The sequence below is a fragment of the Oncorhynchus kisutch genome, linkage group LG4 (genome assembly GCF_002021735.2).
Source record: "Oncorhynchus kisutch isolate 150728-3 linkage group LG4, Okis_V2, whole genome shotgun sequence".
Taxonomy (NCBI): Eukaryota; Metazoa; Chordata; class Actinopteri; order Salmoniformes; family Salmonidae; genus Oncorhynchus; species Oncorhynchus kisutch.
In genome coordinates, this window is record NC_034177.2 from 9,222,066 (window position 1) to 9,241,371 (window position 19,306).

The following is a 19,306-nucleotide window of genomic DNA, read 5'->3' on the forward strand; positions in this document are numbered from 1 at the left end:
ATATCACCACACTATATATCACCATGCTATATATATCACCATACTATATATCATCACACTATATCTGAAACACTTTATGTTAATGATAGTATGAAGCTGTTTCAAGCAATAGCCAGCTCACTTTGATATGCATTTTCAAGCACGGGTAGAAACAGCTAGGTGTTCGGCTGGTACCTTCAGCAGGCAGCAGATGGCACTGCTAGGGGTGATGCCAACGTCTGTCAGGACCCAGCTGTCCCGAAGGATGGCACCAGCATAGCTCAGCTCCAGGAAGTGCCTCACCTACTTGTCATCTGACAGTTGCACGTGGAAGTAATCCTGCCAGAGGAAGAAGATTGGAAACACAAGGAGCCGTAATTGAGTGTCCCATACAATCAGAGTGAGAGGGCTCAACACGGATGGAGCCGTAATGGAGGGTGTCCCACACAGACACCCATTATGGAGGGTGTTCCACCCAGACAGATGTCAATGTTTACCATACAATAATTGTAAAAGTGTCCAATTAAGAAATAAGGCCCAAGGAGGTGTTGTATATACAGCCAATATGGCCAATATACCACAGCCAAGGGCTGTTCTTAGGTACAACGCAAGCGGAGGTATATTGGCCATATACCACAAACCCCCAAGGTGACTTCTTTTTTTTTTTTTCAATGTAGTGGTATCCAATTGGTAGTTACAGTCTTGTCCCATTGCTACAACTCCCATATGGACTTGGGAGAGGAGAGAGCCAAGAGCCGTGCGTCCTCCAAAACACAACCCAGCCAAGCCAAGCCACACTGCTTCATGACACCATGCCCGCTTAACCTGGAAGCCAGCCGTGTCGACCGTGTCAGCGTGCACTGCGCCTGGCCCGCCACAGGAGTCACTAGTGCGCGATGGGACAAGAATACCCCTGGCGACCAAACCCTCCACTAACCCGGATGACGCTGGGCCAATTGTGCGCCCCATGGGTCTCCCAGTCACGGCCGGCTGCGACAGAGCCTGGACTTGAACCAGGGTCTCTAGTGGCACAGCTAGTACTACGCAGTGCCTTAGACCACTGCGCCACTCGGGAAGCCCCAGGTGCCTTATTGCTATTATAAACTGGTTACCAATGTAATTAGAGCAGTAAAAATGTATGTTTTGTCATACCAGTGAAATACCACGGCTGTCAGCCAATCAGCATTCGGGGCTCGAACCACGCAGTTTATAATAGTAAAATAGACAACAAAATCTACATAAACATTGTTGATTATCATAATTTCAATCCCATCACATAACCATGTCTCCTACTGGTATACTCCAAGGTGGCATAGCAGTTCAGACGTCTTTTGTCCTCGTCTTGTCGTGTCCTGTATATATATATATTTACAACTTTTTTCACATACATTTTATTTTTATTTTCCATCAACTCATCTTCAAAACACTCTCCTGCAACCCGCCTCACCAATTTATATTTATAAAAAAGTATTATTTACCTCAAATCTGTAATCCTCCAAGAAGCTAGCCTGAAACTCCAAGAAGCTAGCCTGAAACTAGCCAGAAGCTAGCCCAGAAGCTAATCCAGAAGCTAATCAGAAGCTAGTTCAGAAGCTAGTTAGCTCCTTTACTGGCAAATCGTTAGTATTCAGCTAACCACGGTTTGTGGTCATCAGCTCTCCTTTAGCTCGAAAATCTATCGCCAGTTCTGTACAGCGCGGCTCGGAACGGAACATACCGGACCAATTTTTCTCTCCATGTCCCTGGATTTCGACTGCTCTCTGGACATTCATACCCGGATCTCACAGCTAGCTAGCTGCTATCCGTGTGACTATCGGCCTTCGTCGATTCCGGAGCAAACATCAATTATTCCGGAGCTAGCCAGCGCCGTCAATCACTCCCGAGTTCCATCAATCACTCCTGGGCTGCAGTCACCTATCCGGACCCGTTTTACTGCCTACGCGGAGCCCCACCGGGCCTTCACAACTGGACTGCTGACGTTATCTACCCGAAGGAGATTCTTCTGGCTCCTCCGTCGCGACGTTACCTGAACGCCCATCTGCGGCCTGCTAACCGTTAGCTGTCTTACCGGCTGCTATCTGAATAGACAATCGGACAATTTATTTATTTTTATTATTATTATGTTTTCTTCTTGGGCCTCTATAACTATATCTATTGTTTTTATTTTTGTTGTTGTTGTGTGATTTGGATTAATCCCCTCTACCACACGGAACCCCACTAATCTACTGATGGAACGCAAGAGGTGGCTAATAACAGACCTCCATCCTATGCTAGCTTGCTACCGATGGCCTGGCTAGCTGTCTAAATCACCAACCAACCTCTCCACTCACTGGACCCTTTTGATCACTCGACTAAGCATGCCTCTCCTTAATGTCAATATGTATTGTCCATTGCTGTTCTGGTTAGTGTTTATTGGCTTATTTCACTGTAGAGCCTCTAGTCCTGCTCACTATACCTTATCCAACCTATTAGTTCCACCACCCACACATGCAATGACATCTCCTGGTTTCAATGATGTTTCTAGAGACAATATCTCTCTCTTCATCACTCAATACATAGGTTTACCTCCACTGTATTCACATCCTACCATACATTTGTCTGTACATTATACCTTGATGCTATTTTATCGCCCCCAGAAACCTCCTTTTACTCTATGTTCCAGACGTTCTAGACGACCAGTTCTCATAGCTTTTAGCCGTACCCTTATTCTACTCCTCCTATGTTCCTCTGGCGATGTAGAGGTGAATCCAGGCCCTGCAGTGCCTAGCTCCACTCCTATTCCCCAGGCGCTCTCTTTTGACGACTTCTGTAACCGCAATAGCCTTGGTTTCATGCATGTTAACATTAGAAGCCTCCTCCCTAAGTTTGTTCTATTCACTGCTTTAGCACACTGCCAACCCGGATGTTCTAGCTGTGTCTGAATCCTGGCTTAGGAAGACCACCAAAAATTCAGAAATTTTAATCCCAAACTACAACATTTTCAGACAAGATAGAACTGCCAAAGGGGGCGGTGTTGCAATCTACTGCAAAGATAGCCTGCAGAGTTCTGTCCTACTATCCAGGTCTGTACCCAAACAATTTGAACTTCTACTTTTAAAAATCCACCTCTCTAAAAAGAAGTCTCTCACCGTTGCCGCCTGCTATAGACCACCCTCTGCCCCCAGCTGTGCTCTGGACACCATATGTGAACTGATTGCCCCCCATCTATCTTCAGAGTTCGTGCTGCTAGGCGACCTAAACTGGAACATGCTTAACACCCCAGCCATCCTACAATCTAAACTTGATGCCCTCAATCTCACACAAATTATCAATGAACCTACCAGGTACCTCCCCAAAGCCTTAAACACGGGCACCCTCATAGATATCATCCTAACCAACTTCCCCTCTAAATACACCTCTGCTGTCTTCAACCAAGATCTCAGCGATCACTGCCTCATTGCCTGCATCCGTAATGGGTCAGCGGTCAAACGACCTCCACTCATCACTGTAAAACGCTCCCTGAAACACTTCTGCGAGCAGGCCTTTCTAATCGACCTGGCCGGGGTATCCTGAAAGGATATCGATCTCATCCCGTCAGTAGAGGATGCCTGGATATTTTTTTTAAATGCCTTCCTAACCATCTTAAATAAACATGCCCCATTCAAGAAATGTAGAACCAGGAACAGATATAGCCCTTGGTTCTCCCCAGACCTGACTCCCCTTAACCAACACAAAAACATCCTATGGCGTTCTGCATTAGCATCGAACAGCCCCCGTGATATGCAGCTGTTCAGGGAAGCTAGAAACCATTATACACAGGCAGTTAGAAAAGCCAAGGCTAGCTTTTTCAAGCAGAAATTTGGCAGTCTCTATGGGGGTGCCACAGGGTTCAATTCTTGGACCGACTCTCTTCTCTGTATACATCAATGAGGTCGCTCTTGCTGCTGGTGAGTCCCTGATCCACCTCTACAATCCGGTTTCAGAGCTGGTCATGGGTGCACCTCAGCCACGCTCAAGGTCCTAAACGATATCTTAACCGCCATCGATAAGAAACATTACTGTGCAGCCGTATTCATTGATCTGGCCAAGGCTTTCGACTCTGTCAATCACCATATCCTCATCGGCAGACTCGACAGCCTTGGTTTCTCAAATGATTGCCTCGCCTGGTTCACCAACTACTTCTCTGATAGAGTTCAGTGTGTCAAATCGGAGGGTCTGCTGTCCGGACCTCTGGCAGTCTCTATGGGGGTGCCACAGGGTTCAATTCTTGGACCGACTCTCTTTTCTGTATACATCAATGAGGTCGCTCTTGCTGCTGGTGAGTCCCTGATCCACCTCTACGCAGACGACACCATTCTGTATACTTCCGGCCCTTCTTTGGACACTGTGTTAACAACCCTCCAGGCAAGCTTCAATGCCATACAACTCTCCTTCCGTGGCCTCCAATTGCTCTTAAATACAACTAAAACTAAATGCATGCTCTTCAACCGATCGCTACCTGCACCTACCCGCCTGTCCAACATCACTACTCTGGACGGCTCTGACTTAGAATACGTGGACAACTACAAATACTTAGGTGTCTGGTTAGACTGTAAACTCTCCTTCCAGACCCATATCAAACATCTCCAATCCAAAGTTAAATCTAGAATTGGCTTCCTATTTTGCAACAAAGCATCCTTCACACATGCTGCCAAACATACCCTTGTAAAACTGACCATCCTACCAATCCTCGACTTTGGCGATGTCATTTACAAAATAGCCTCCAATACCCTACTCAACAAATTGGATGCCGTCTATCACAGTGCAATCCGTTTTATCACCAAAGCCCCATATGCTACCCACCATTGCGACCTGTACGCTCTCGTTGGCTGGCCCTCGCTTCATACTCGTCGCCAAACCCACTGGCTCCATGTCATCTACAAGACCCTGCTAGGTAAAGTCCCCCCTTATCTCAGCTCGCTGGTCACCATAGCATCTCCCACCTGTAGCACACGCTCCAGCAGGTATATCTCTCTAGTCACCCCCAAAACCAATTCTTTCTTTGGCCGCCTCTCCTTCCAGTTCTCTGCTGCCAATGACTGGAACGAACTACAAAAATCTCTGAAACTGGAAACACTTATCTCCCTCACTAGCTTTAAGCACCAACTGTCAGAGCAGCTCACAGGTTACTGCACCTGTACATAGCCCACCTATAATTTAGCCCAAACAACTACCTCTTTCCCAACTGTATTTAATTTTTATTTATTTATTTATTTTGCTCCTTTGCACCCCATTATTTTTATTTCTACTTTGCACATTCTTCCATTGCAAAACTACCATTCCAGTGTTTTACTTGCTATATTGTATTTACTTTGCCACCATGGCCTTTTTTGCCTTTACCTCCCTTCTCACCTCATTTGCTCACATTGTATATAGACTTGTTTATACTGTATTATTGACTGTATGTTTGTTTTACTCCATGTGTAACTCTGTGTCGTTGTATCTGTTGAACTGCTTTGCTTTATCTTGGCCAGGTCGCAATTGTAAATGAGAACTTGTTCTCAACTTGCCTACCTGGTTAAATAAAGGTTAAATAAAATAAAATAAATAAATACTGTAAGTACTATCACCCCATCACATAACCATGTCTCCTATTGTAGGTACTATCACCCCATCACATAACCATGTCTCCTACTGTAGGTACTATCACCCCATCACATAACCATGTCTCCTACTGTAGGTACTATCACCCCATCACATAACCATGTCTCCTATTGTAGGTACTATCACCCCATCAAATAACCATGTCTCCTACTGTAGGTACTATCACCCCATCACATAACCATGTCTCCTACTGTAGGTACTATCACCCCATCACATAACCATGTCTCCTACTGTAGGTACTATCACACCATCACATAACCATGTCTCCTACTGTAAGTACTATCACCCCATCACATAACCATGTCTCCTACTGTAGGTACTATCACCCCATCACATAACCATGTCTCCTATTGTAAGTACTAGTCACATACTTTACTTGACACCAGCCAAATGAACAAATTGCTTCTTAGAATCATCTTCCTTTCCCATAGCTGACCGGCTCGGGAAACCAGATTGCACAGCGGAGAAGGTACGGTGGGATTCGAGATGGTCAGTGATCTGTTTGTTGACTTGGCTATCGAAGACCTTAGATAGATCTATATCCATCCTGCCCTGCCTAACAGTTTGGGCCCAGGGTGTCACCCCCTTTGAAGAGGGGGATGACTGCGGCAGCTTTCCAATCCTTGGGGATCTCAGACGATATGAAAGAGCGGTTGAACAGGCTGGTAATAGGGGTTGCGACAATGGCGGCGGATAGTTTCAGAAATAGAGGGTCCAGATTGTCAAGCCCAGCTGATTTGTACGGGTCCAGGTTTTGTAGCTCTTTCAGAACATCTGCTATCTGGTTTTGGGTAAAGGAGAAGCTGGGGAGGCTTGGGCGAGTAGCTGCGGGGGGTGGGGGGGGGGGGGCGGAGCTGTTGGCCGAGGTTGGAGTAGCCAGGAGGAAGGCATGGCCAGCCGTTGAGAAATGCTTGTTGAAGTTTTTGGTTATCATGGATTTATCGGTGGTGACTGTGTTACCTAGCCTCAGTGCAGTGGGCAGCTGGGAGGGATGCAACCAGGCTCACATGAAACCCTTCATGAAGACAAGTAGCCTAGTGGTTAGAGAGTTGGACTAGTAACCGAAAGGTTGAAAGTTCAAATCCCTGAACTGACAAGGTACAAATCTGTCGTTCTGCCCCTGAACAGGCAGTTAACCCACTGTTCCTAGGCCTTTATTGAAAATAAGACTTTGTTCTTAACTGACTTGCCTTGTAAAATAAAAATTTGAAGCAGAGCTTAATTTGTAAATTGGGAGGTGCTAGAACAAAGAGTGGGTGCTAGAGGGGGGGGGGGGGGGGGGGGTTCTGTGGTACCAGAACTCATGAGAAAAAAGATCACCTATTATAATAGAGCATTGAACGCATATCATCACCTGCATTGTTTGGGGTTTTAGGCTGGGTTTCTGTACAGCACTTTGAGATATCAGCTGATGTACGAAGGGCTATATAAATACATTTGATTTGATATCATCACATTTGGGTAGAGCCACTTATAGAAGGTGCACACATGGGGAACATTTTTAGTAGGCTACAATATGAGGAGGAAATGAGTCCTAAAAATGCTTTCCAGTTTCACTGACTCACCCAATGATGCGCAGCTCACTCGCTGGAGATTGTCGATGCGCTCGTGTCAAAAGCCTATCTCTCCCTGTTTTGTAAAACAATGTTTGGGAGTTGATCAAATATTTTGGTAGTCTGCAGCATAGTCTTATCTTTTCAGCAAGAGTCATTGCTTTTCAACCTGTGTTTTCCCTCGATTGTATTTGAAATATTGCAAAAGGCCTGTTTTGTCTGCGTGCTGTTTTTTCACTGACAGATTTGCCTCGCGTTCCCGACTGTAGGCTATTCTTTGTTATTGGGCTACAATCCGCAGCTAGGCTATTTTAAAAAAGAAGCTATTGGTCCTCTGTAGCTAAATTATAGGGCTTCTCATGACGTATTAGGCTATTCTGAATGATTTAATTTATTTCCGAACAGACAGCAGTATTTCCGTAACTTTAGAAAATTCCTCCAGAACCCTTCATGCAGCTATGATTCTATAAGGAAACAAATGATAAAGTGCAACTCTGGAGAGATGAGGGGGCAGGATAATTGACGAAGAGGCAACTCGAATGAACTTTGATCGCTTTTATTATAATTGTTACATAGCAAAAAGTGAAAATGATTTTTCATGGCACGAGAGGTACCGGATTCGGCCAAATAGGTTCCGGAACAAAACAGTCCAGAACGGAACGGTGCCGGATCCTGTTCTGACATGATCCTGCTCAAATTAAGCACTGATTTGAAGTACCCATGCCTCTACCTGCTGAGTATAAAGATTATTAAACTAGATTCAGTGGGCTTGTCATTCACAGTACTGATGAAAAATCAAGTACAGTTGATCTAAATGTGGATATACGAGGCCATCTAGTGGTCACCGGATTTAAAAAAAAATAATCATGCAAGCTATCTTTGCACTAGCATGCGATGCCATATATTTGACACAGGTATTTATTTTTCAACATGTATTGTCATTGACTGTAACAAAATATAATTGTATGAGCTATGCCTCTGTGTCCCGGCGTTGTTGTACCCCTCTACTATCTGGCTTGGTGGGGCGATCTCGTTCTGCATGCCTGCTTCACTGAGATACAATGTGTCGTCATGCATTTGTGCATGCACGCTGTTAACGGTCATATCCGTCTTGCTAGCTAACTTAGCTAGCTCATCAACCAGTATTTTATTCGCTTTTTCTGCACGACAGCACTTATTAAAGCCTTGAAACTCATGGGGACCTCACTGTTACCACGGGTCATCGAGCTAGCCCTTATTTGGCAGCAGGGTTGCATCGGTTTCCACTGGATGTGACAGCTTGTTAGGCTGGCTAGCTAGGTAGCTAATTCGCTAACGCGAACTGTTTATCACGTAGCAGCCTATGCTGACTAGCATCGCTAGCAACTAGCTAACATGGATAAAGGCTAGTCGTGGGTCCACAAAATCAAACGAATGGTACTGAACTGATAACAAAATCATGTTTCGAAATTGTAGAAGCTATTTATGCTTTTTTTGTTGTTGTTGCTTAATGACATTGCGAATATCATAATTTTTTACTACCGGTATGTATTTAATCCGGTTTCGGCATGAGAAAAGTATTAATCGCAAATTCCAGCACTAACGGATACCGGGAAATAAATAAGTATTAATCGCAAATTCCAGCACTAACGGATACCGGGGAATAAATAAGAGAACCGGTCACGAATGCGGAGCCACGCCCTAAAATAACATGTGACCACAAGGCGTTTGTGACACATTCATGCGTTCCAATATTGTCATAATTGTCTGTAGGTTCTAAATTGCTTATGAGCTTGGCTGCCCTTCAGAAAGTAGCTGATTCTTGTACTCTACAGCTGTATTTTCCTACAGTTACTAATAATACTAGCAACAAAATACATTTCATTGCTTAAAATGATATTGCCAGATGGAAGAAAATAATAAGGTAGGCCTAAACTGTAATAAGATATACCTTAAAGACTGCTTGTGTTTAATCCTGAATCCAGTTGCCCCTCTTGTACTGGGATAAAACAATAGGCAAGCCATGAACCTTATGGAGGAGTGCATGTGTTTTGCAGACACACCTCGGTAGTGGAGATAATGGGGTATAGGCCTAACTGTTGTTTTGAGGGTGAAATTTCAACCACAGGATGATGTCATCATTGTGAACTAAATTCAGCATAGCCAAACCTTGTATAAAATAGGTTGAATTTGTACCTTTGAAACCATGTCAGATTTTCAACATTATATACACTTTCAGAAAAAAACAATAGGCAGCACCTCAGCCTGGGATCGAACCCCATCCAGGGTTTTAACTACACCCAGCCCTGCTTAGCTTTAATATGTCACTGACTACTACCAATATGCTATTGTGAGAATTATTATTGAGAGATCTCTTAATAACAAAATATATTCAGTGTTAATATCGAAGTCATTCTAAGGGGTAGGTTTGACAAAGCAAATGAGTGAGTGAGTCTTTGACATGAAGACAGTTGTTAGATTCTGCCATTGGGACTGCTCTGATGTTTCCATTCTCTCCTGGTTATGACCATAGAGCCTTGTCCCAGTCTCTAGACCTGCCTGTCTGTGTGGTGGATGACCACCTGACCTCTGAAGCTGTCAATGAGATGGTAAGTTGACCTTGTCATTTCATAGTACAACATTAATCCAATAAAATGTTATAGTGATGCTATCATTGGCAATGTTGACGTACCACAACCATCTCTGTTGTGTTGCAGTTGTTTAATTGGCCCAACGTTGCCAATGCTCCTCCACTCTTTAACAGTTAATAATAATTTCAGTATGATATTTGTTGTATATTATGTTTTATTATTTGCAATATAATTACATTTCTACCAGGAGCAGAGCAATTCTACCAGGAGCAGAGCAACCTCAGTGATGGAAACCACAGAAGAGGGGAAGCTCAACAATGTGGAACATCTGACACTTATGGACTTCCTTCAAAACCTAACTGAGAAGTATGTTCTGTTTTCTTTGGTACTATCACACCTTCAAGGAAATAAGATCAAATTAGAAACTGATCAATCGGGGAAAAAAATTCATTGCTAGAAAAGTTGTCACATTGCAATTTTGCCAAAACAACTGACACAAAGCAAGTATAACTTCACGATCAGGCAAATAATTAAATAAAAACAATTCTGCCACGCATCCTGATATGACAACATTTATAACAATATTGTTTTCAGGCAATGGAGGGGGATTCGTGAGGGCATGTTTGACCCGGTAAGATCATGTTACTGACAATTTAATCAGATTACCATGAAAATTCTGCCTAATGTTTAACCTTGTTCATAAGCTTTTGAAAGACGCACTATGCAACATTTTAAAACACTTCTTCTGTTTCTGGAATACAGCTGACAAAACAACAGCTTGCCGGCTTGTGTCTGAGGATTGTCCAGTTTTTATCGGACAAGCTGATGCAGATCATCATCCCAGGTCTTTACGAACTACTGGGCATCCAAGATGCTGCCTCCTCTCCATTGTCACAGAGATCTCTCACAGCGTCACTCACCAGTCTGTTAGACACCCTCGTCACCTGTGTGCAGGACAGCCTGCAAGGATCTCTCTCCAAACTTGCATGCATGTCCAATTCTCCATCTGGAAGTGCAGGCTCTCCGAAGATGACCCCTGCTGTAATGGCAGAAGTGATTAAAGATGTCAAGTCGGCCGTATCAGTGGTCGTTAAGAGTGCCTCCGCTAGCCAAACCCCTCAAGTGACACCGGTAAGGGGAGACTCACAGACCAAGGTGACTGAGAGCATGGTGAGAGAGCTGGCTGCTAAACTTGAAAAAGTTGACCAAGAGAGCAAGAGTCTAACAGGGCAAGTCATGACCATGATCTCTGACACAATGGTGGCTTTTGTTGACGAGAACGAACAGAATTTGCTGAAAGATCTGAAGGACAAGATCACGTTTCATGTTGACTTCATTGACGATCTTGATGCCCTGATAAGGAAATACGAGAGCAGCTACAATATTGGTGAATCTGGTTCCTCCTGCACGCTCACATCTAAGAGCATCCAAAAACTCTCCAGCCGGGAGTTTCAAACATCAGCAATACAAGCAGTGAGTGGAGTTCTTGCCAAAAAAGTCAGTAGTTTGAGCTTTCCTAGTTCAGTCATTCAGTCTGAGTTAACAGGTGCTGTATCAGGTCAAACATTCTCTGGCATTGTAAAGACAGAGTCAATTCAACCAGTGGGCTCAGCAGCGTCAGTAGTTGTTAAGACTTTTGTGTCAGATATGAAGTCCTTGGCTGAATCTGAAGAGAGTCCTCAACAGAAGAGTGCCTGGTCTGCTGCTGTTCACATTTACCACAGCATCCAAAACAACTTGAAAGATTATTTCGGCAAGCTTCAGCGATGTGCCTTAAAGAGCATTGTCACATCTGATGATAACATCACAAATGCTGAGTTTAAGGAGACAGTTCCACTTCCTTGCTTAAACATGAAATATAGGCCCAGTAAGAGTGAGCCTCAGTTGCCAGAGTCCACTGGTGCAGTTACTTTACAAAGAGGCCTAAGTGAGAGCTCAAAACTTCTTTGGGCAAAAACAGAGTCAGAAGAAAGCAAGCTCCTTCTGACAACTTGCACCAAAGAAGTCATCTCAGCGCTTCTGGTCTTGTACAACACTGAGATGTCAAAGGAGGACCCCCTGTACACTGTTGGAGAAAAAGGATCAGGCTTCTCTAATGAGAGAGAGAAATTTGTAGAGGGTGTTCTGGCTCAGCTTGGGGATATCTCCCATTCCAGGGCCTCATCACCAATAGTATATGAGTTCTCCTGTCAAAATGAGGACAGCAGAAGTAAGGCCACAGCTTCTTTGACCAGTCTGTTCAATTGTATTAGAAAACTCTCAAGTGAGGAATTTAAGAGAAATGCCACTCAAGCAGTGAGTGAGTTCCTAGTTAAAAAGTCCACCAGTAGCTTAACTAGTGCACAGCCTGCTTATTCTGTAGCATCCAGGTCTTGTTCCATTCAAAACCAGTACACATGGTCAAAGGATATTTGTGCGGATTCTGCTGCCTTTGGCATCATTGAAACATTTGTGGAAGACCTGCAGAGCTCGGCGCAACCTGCAGAAGTAGAGGAGAGAGAACCTGACCTCCAGGAAAATGCACAAAAGCTACAGAGCAGGATCTGGTCTGCTACCACTAGTTTATATAACAATATTCAGAAGACCTTAAAGGACTTCATCATTCATCAGCGGAGGTCAGACATGCTGAGCAGAATGTCTAGTCATATACCCACAGAGGACTCTGGACATCTTGGGACTAAGGAGCACATTTGTTTGGCAAGCCAGGACTTGAGGCAAGCTAGTAAGAGTGTGCCTCACTTGCACAGTTTGAACCTTGAAGTGGCTCTACACATGGGTGTCAGCGAGAGTTCAAAACTTCTCTGGACTGAAACAGACGAGGCTCTACTGACCAATAGTACCAAAGAGGTCATTTCAACAATCTTGACCTCATGCGAGGATCAGGCATCAAATGCACCTTGCTTCTCCACAGTAGGAAAGAAAATATCTGATATGTCCCTTGAGGTCACCATGTTGGTAGGTGGTGTTCTGTCTCAGCTGAAGGACATCTCCTTGTCAAGGTCCCCAACACCATGTGAAGACATGTTTGAACGTCTCCAAGGTTCTACTGAGCGAACCTCTCCAGTAAGTCTAGATTGCAGCACGGCTGCCTCCAAAGGCATTGCATCTTCCCACAGTCTTTCAACAAAGAGCCTCCAAAAACTCTCTAGTCATGAGTTCCAAACCAAAGCTGAGAAAGGAGTGAGTGAGGTCCTCTCTAGATCATTTAACATTGTGGAGGAAGGCACAACAGATAAGTACCTCCAGTCTGTATCTACATCCACCACATCTACTGATATTATACAAACCATGGTGAAAGACCAGCAGGAGCTCACCCAGACCACCCAATCATCTGACATGGTATCTGGAACCTCCCTGCTCACCACTGGACAGGTTTTTGAGAAAAGGATCTGGTCTGTTGCTCGTAACATCTACTACAGTCTGGAAAGTAAGATTACGGAGTTTCTCAGAAAAGATCTTCAAAGATCAGACACAACACTTGGTTCAATCCAAATCTTTACATATCAAAGCAGTCCTGCATCACAAAGAGCAAGTCTCGGCCATCTTGAGGTCAACCAGAGCAGTGTTACACCTGGAGGAAACGTTGCCTGTGTGGACATTCCGCACAAATTACTACCTAAAACCACTGAGCTCTCAGGATCCATGCTGGAGGATATTGACACGATCCGTTGTAGGAGTGCTGACAGCCAAAATACAAGAAATACCTCTTCTTCACGCTCCTCCATCTCTCTAACACCTACTTCAAAATTAAGGCAGTCGAAATGGCACTTTGCCTTACCCGGGACTCCCATCCCCACTGAGTTTCCTGCTCAGATTGACTTTCCCATTGTTAGAAACACAATCATTGAGGACTTCTTTCACACAGAGGACTTACTTCCTGTAACCTTTGTGGACAAAGTCAGGCAAGCTGCTGGGGTGGTAGTGGACATTATGGTGGAAAGTGTTGAGAACACACAGGAAGATGGACAGGGTGCTTCTCATCTTGACGACCTCCGATCTGCTGTTAGGAAATTGAGAAAAATAATTTCCACTTGGACCATCCACATTTTCAGTCATGAATTGGTGGATAAAGTGATAGCCCTTCAGGACAGCCACAGCACTCCACAGGTCTTAACATTGGAAGCAGCCAAAAGTGCTTCAGACTCCATTCTTTCAAGGCTGAAATGGGGAAAGGAACAATGTGCCATATCCAAGGAGCTCTCCTCTCAGCTTCTCCAGATATTTGCTGAAGAGACAGTGAAGGGCTTCCTGAGACAGTGGTCAGATGAGTATGAAAACATAAACTTTGATGTTTCAGTCCAGAACGATCCAAAGACTTCTACTTGCATGGTCATTCTTCAAATGATCACCAAAGCCACTGCTAAATGTTATTTTGAGTCCACTACCAGTGTGGCCACCAGTGACATTGTAGAAGGCGTGTTTGATTTGGAAAGGGATACCATCAGCAGTACTGGAGAGCAGGTCCTCACCTTTAACACAAAGGTTTAGTACACATACATCTTTCATGAATAACACTGCTGTTGACCTTTTATGAGATATATGATTCTTTGTGTCATGGCATTGCACTGCTTCTTTGCAATTGATATCCTGTACTTTAAGATATCGAAAAAATTTAAGTTTGTTTTAATGTGCCTTTTCCCACCAACCAGGGTTCCAAGAAAGTTAGTAAGAACCTCTGTCCTCAAGAGTCTCTGGAGTACCAGCCTCAGAACATTTCCCCTACTGTGTACTTTACAGGTAAGCCCTGCTGCTGTTTAGGCTGCTGCTCAGTCAAGACTGAGACATTATCCCTTTACCATTCCACTAATTCATTTGGAAAGACATTGTACTCCTCTGAGTTGTTACCTATGACATACTGTACTGTGGGCTGGGTGGTAGCCTAGTGGGTTAAGAGGTTGGGCCAGTAACCGATAGGTTGCTGGTTCAGAATCCCTGAGTTCACGAGGCAAAATCTGTCAATGTGCTCTTGAGCAAGGCACTTAATCCTAATTGCTCCTTGTAAGTCTCTCTAGATAAGAGTGTCTGATAAATTAGTTAAAATGTAAATTGATGGCATGCTGGATGGTCTTTCGTTGCAGAGACGATGACAACATCTCATGGCTCCTTTTCTCCAGAGGGAATTTATCGCATCGTCCTTCCCACTTGAAGAGAAGAGTCACAAACCCTCCCTTTTCACCAGATTGTCTAGATCCATCACGAAAGGCTTTCTCAGCCCATTCAAATCTTCAAGGAAAACCAAATTATTTAAATAAATTCCTCATTATAAACAACGAGAGCATTCATTTGTTCAGATGAGAATCTAATCGTATTGGTCACATACGCAGAAAACAACTGTGAGATGCTTTATTACGAGCACATTCCCAACAATGCAGAGTTTAAAAAGTAAGAAAATATTTTCTAAATAGTAACACAATAACAATAACAAGGCTATATACAAGGAGTACCAGTACCGAGTCAATGTGCATGGGTGCGAGGTAGTTGAGGTAATACAGTATGTCCATGTAGGTAAGGGTAAAAGTGACTAGGCAATCAGGATAGATAATAAACACAGTAGCAGCAGCTAGTGTGAAAGTCGGTCAGTGTCACAGTGAATGTGTGGGTAGAGTGTAGTGAGTGTGCATCGAGCCAATTCAAGAGAGTCAGTGGAAAACAATTAGAAAAATACATCAGTAACAAAGGGGGTCAATGCAAATAGTGCAGGTGGCCATTTAATTAACATTCAGCAGTCTGATGACTTGGGGGTAGAAGCTGTTCAGCAGTCTAATGACTTGGGGGTAGAAGCTGTTCAGCAGTCTAACGACTTGGGGGTAGAAGCTGTTCAGCAGTTTTATGAGTTGGGGGTAGAAGCTGTTCAGCAGTCTAATGACTTGGGGGTAGAAGCTGTTCAGCAGTCTAATGACTTGGGGGTAGAAGCTGTTCAGCAGTCTAATGACTTGGGGGTAGAAGCTATTCAGCAGTCTAATGACTTGGGGGTAGAAGCTGTTCAGCAGTCTAATGACTTGGGGGTAGAAGCTATTCAGCAGTCTAATGACTTGGGGCTGTTCAGCAGTCTAATGACTTGGGGGTAGAAGCTGTTCAGCAGTCGTATGGCTTGGGGGTAGAAGCTGTTCAGCAGTCTAATGACCAGGATCCTGGTGTCTACCCAATGTGCTGAGCACTCCTCCTGGCCAGAGTCCGCGCTACATTCAGCTGCTACAACCATGGTCTCTGTGTGAAGGCACTGTTAGAGAGTCAATCAACCAGAACAAGGTTAGGAGACCAAATCTGTGTCCTAGCATTGTGAAATACTGTATATGTAATGGCCTCAATACATTAATGAAGCGCCCTTACATCCTATCCTCTCCCCATACGGAAACAACTTGTTAGGGTGAACCAATAAGACACTATATACCTTCTAAGCATGATAGTTGGCTCATGATTTGTTTCAGGACTTGTTAGGGTAAACCAATAACAGCTTCTAACCCCAAGTCATAAGACTGCTGAACAATTAATCAAATGGCCACCGGACAATTTCAACTGTTTTATTATTTGTTACTTTAGTTTATTGGGTAAATATTCTCTTAACTCTTCTTGAACTGCACTGTTTGTTAAGGGCTTGTAAGTAAAGTATTTCACGGAAAGATCTACACTTGTTGTATTCAGCGCATGTGACAAATAAAGTTTGAGTTGATTTGATTTGACTATGTACCTTCTAAGCATGATGGTTGGCTCATGATTTGTTTGTACTGAAATCTATTCAGGGAGGATAAGGGTATATCATAGGCAGTGATGTAGTGGTAAAACCATTGACTGGTAAATGCTGATTGCCGTTCAGGATTAAAGAAGTAACGCTCCCTCTACTTTCAATGCATCTTCCACAAAAGGTGGGTAAATGCTTGAACAAAATAAAATAAAAAGTGTGTAAACAGCTTTTACATGTGTCCCCACCACCACTGATTATAGGAGGATTCTTCTGACAGTATTCACACCTTCCATAAGAAACCTCCAGAGAAATATTCATATTCACCGTAGCTGTCATTTAAACTTGGACTAACCTGGCCAAGGCCAAACAGTATATGGCGTTTTCTCTGGGTGTGCGGTCGCAGTGGAGAGAGAAAAGGCCTCCAGTGAGGTGGTGAGTATCTGGGCGGAGTTTGGCGAGGCAAACACAGGTCTGAGATTGGTGTCTCTGGAAATGGGCGGGAGCGGGACTCTGCTCCTCCATTGGTTGCTGTTCTGATCCCCACTCTCATCCTCCTCACATCCCTTCCCTCCACATCCCCTCTTCAACTCTCTTTCATCCCTCGTGGCCACAGGGTGTAGCTTCGGTAGTTGAAGAGGTTTATCCTGGGATGCCAGGGAGCGCAGCGGGCAGGATACATGAGATGGGCAGTTGATGGGGGTCAAACGTCGAGAGGCTGTGGACATCACCCTGATACCGGCCTTGGCCTCACTCCTCCTGGGCTTGGAGGACATCTTGGGGAGTGTGAAGCCGTCCACCAGGACCGTGTCGCCCACCCTGGTCCTGAACGGAGCCCTGTTGGGGCTGATGCAGTGCCTAGATGCTGTCCTCCTCTGCCCCAGCCTCACCCAGCCCTTTATCTGGAGGTATGTCCGCATGGGCAGGGCCATACCTGGGAGGACCACCACAGGGCACAGCTTGGTGGCCAGGTGACTCACACACTCCCTGTGGCCGTACTGAAGGGCGATCCTCAGGGGGTCACGACCCTGGGGATCCCGACAGGCAAGGGTCAGAACGCTGCTGGCGATAAAGAGTTTGAGGATGGTGAGCTGGCCACGCTCGATGGAGGCGACAGCGGGACACTTGGTGACGTCGGGGTGGGCCGTCTGGTGGCACCACTCACGGTAAGGGTGAACCCCCACCGGTTCAATGACAAGCACCCCCCTCTCCAGCAGCCAGCCGGCCAGGTCCAGGTGGCCCAGAGAAGCAGCGATGTAGAGTGCCACCCGGAGCTGGAACCTGGAATAATACAGAATCAATGTATTTATAACACGTTTCAAGTTTTTTTTGTCAAGTTCACAAGATACAGTGGGTTATAAAACAGTACAGTAAAATGCTTACTTGCAAACTCTTTCCCACAATGCAGTATTAAATATCAGGGTAAGAGAAAAAACGTATGAAGGAAAAAACACGAGAATATAAGCTACATACGGGGTCAGTACTATCATTGTAAGCTATATACAGGGTCAGTACTATCATTGTAAGCTATATACAGGGTCAGTACTATCATTGTAAGCTATATACAGGGTCAGTACTATCATTGTAAGCTATATACAGGGTCAGTACTATCATTGTAAGCTATATACAGGGTCAGCACTATCATTGTAAGCTATATACAGGGTCAGTACCATCATTGTAAGCTATATACAGGGTTAGTACCATCATTGTAAGCTATATACAGGGTCAGTACTATCATTGTAAGCTATATACAGGGTCAGTACCATTATTGTAAGCTATATACAGGGTCAGTACCATTATTGTAAGCTATATACAGCGTCAGTACCATTATTGTAAGCTATATACAGGGTCAGTACCATTATTGTAAGCTATATACAGGGTCAGTACTATCATTGTAAGCTATATAAAGGTTCAGTACCATCACTGTTGATAGTAAGTCTATCATACAGTTCAGTGTGTAGATGTGTATTCTGACCTCATCACAGGTCTCTCCCTAGACAGGTGTCGTTGGACGGTCAGTCTGTGTCCCAGGAAGCAGCCTCTGAGGAACTCCGCCCACCCATCCCAGGTGTCCAACCGTAGAGTAGCCCCTGGGAGACAGAGACACATGCAGGTTGTCCTCCTGGTTGCCATGAACCAAGAATGTGTTCCATACAGTCCATTTGTCTCTGTGTTACATCCATAAGGTGTTGAGCCAGAGGACCATTGATCTACTGCACAAGGAAGGCCATACCCAGGTCAATGGCGTAGTCGTGCAGCCGGTTGCAGTCGTAGAGTTGCAGGCCGGTGGGAGAGCTCAGTCTGAAGGAGCTGACGGGAAGCCCACACTGCTGGGACACCAGGGTCATGAGCCTGGCCACAGACGTACTCAGGAGAAACACAGTGTCCCGAGACTGAGAGGGTCTCCCCCATCACGGCACTGAACACACGCACCACCGGCTCCCGCTGAAGTATAAGACCATGGACATACAGTAAATTCACTTGTTTTACATAAATACCTATGTTGTGTTTATACACCGAGTAAACAAAACATTATGAACACCTGTTCTTTCCATGACAAAGACTGACCAGGTGAATCCAGGTGAAAGCTATGATTCCTGAATGATGTCACTTGTTAAATCGACTTCAGTGTAGATGAAGGGGAGCGGACAGGTTAAAGAAGGATTTTTAAGCCTTGAGACAATTGAGGCATAGATTGTGTATGTGTGCCATTCAGAGGGTGAATGGGCAAGACAAAATATTTAAGTGCCTTTGAACGGGGTAGTAGGTGCCAGGTGCACCGGTTTGTGTCAAGAACTGCAATGCTGCTGGGGTTTTTCACACTCAACAGTTTCCTGTGTGTATCATGAATGGTCCACCACCCAAAGAACATCCAGCCAACTTGGCACAACTGTTGGAAGCAT

The 19,306-nt window shown here is 44.6% G+C and overlaps 2 protein-coding genes across 4 annotated transcripts in view; one reads left to right on the top strand and one right to left on the bottom strand.

The window, feature by feature from the left end:
- Positions 1–19,306, bottom strand: part of LOC116373942 (protein ANKUB1-like) — a 23,644-nt gene continuing 4,338 nt past the window's right edge. For all 3 annotated transcript variants that reach the window (XM_031822397.1, XM_031822398.1, XM_031822399.1), the window contains 4 exons: positions 18,637–18,848; positions 18,379–18,493; positions 16,759–17,684; positions 1–318 (listed from right to left, as the gene is read on the bottom strand). In XM_031822397.1, coding sequence (XP_031678257.1) covers positions 290–318; positions 16,759–17,684; positions 18,379–18,493; positions 18,637–18,751 — 1,185 coding nt within the window. In that variant the 5' untranslated portion in view covers positions 18,752–18,848 and the 3' untranslated portion in view covers positions 1–289. The remainder of the gene's footprint in view (positions 319–16,758; positions 17,685–18,378; positions 18,494–18,636; positions 18,849–19,306) is intronic.
- Positions 10,157–15,108, top strand: LOC116373941 (uncharacterized). Its single transcript, XM_031822396.1, has 4 exons — positions 10,157–10,355; positions 10,487–14,206; positions 14,374–14,461; positions 14,803–15,108. The coding sequence occupies exons 1-4, from the start codon at positions 10,344–10,346 to the stop codon at positions 14,868–14,870; spliced, it is 3,888 nt and encodes a 1,295-aa protein (XP_031678256.1). The 5' UTR covers positions 10,157–10,343; the 3' UTR covers positions 14,871–15,108.

Bases quoted from the DNA above. Each gene is read 5' to 3' on its own strand.
- LOC116373941 (XM_031822396.1), top strand. The intron at 14,207-14,373 runs GTTTAGTACACA...CCCACCAACCAG, and splicing joins TCCTCACCTTTAACACAAAG to GGTTCCAAGAAAGTTAGTAA. The intron at 14,462-14,802 runs GTAAGCCCTGCT...CTTTCGTTGCAG, and splicing joins CCCTACTGTGTACTTTACAG to AGACGATGACAACATCTCAT.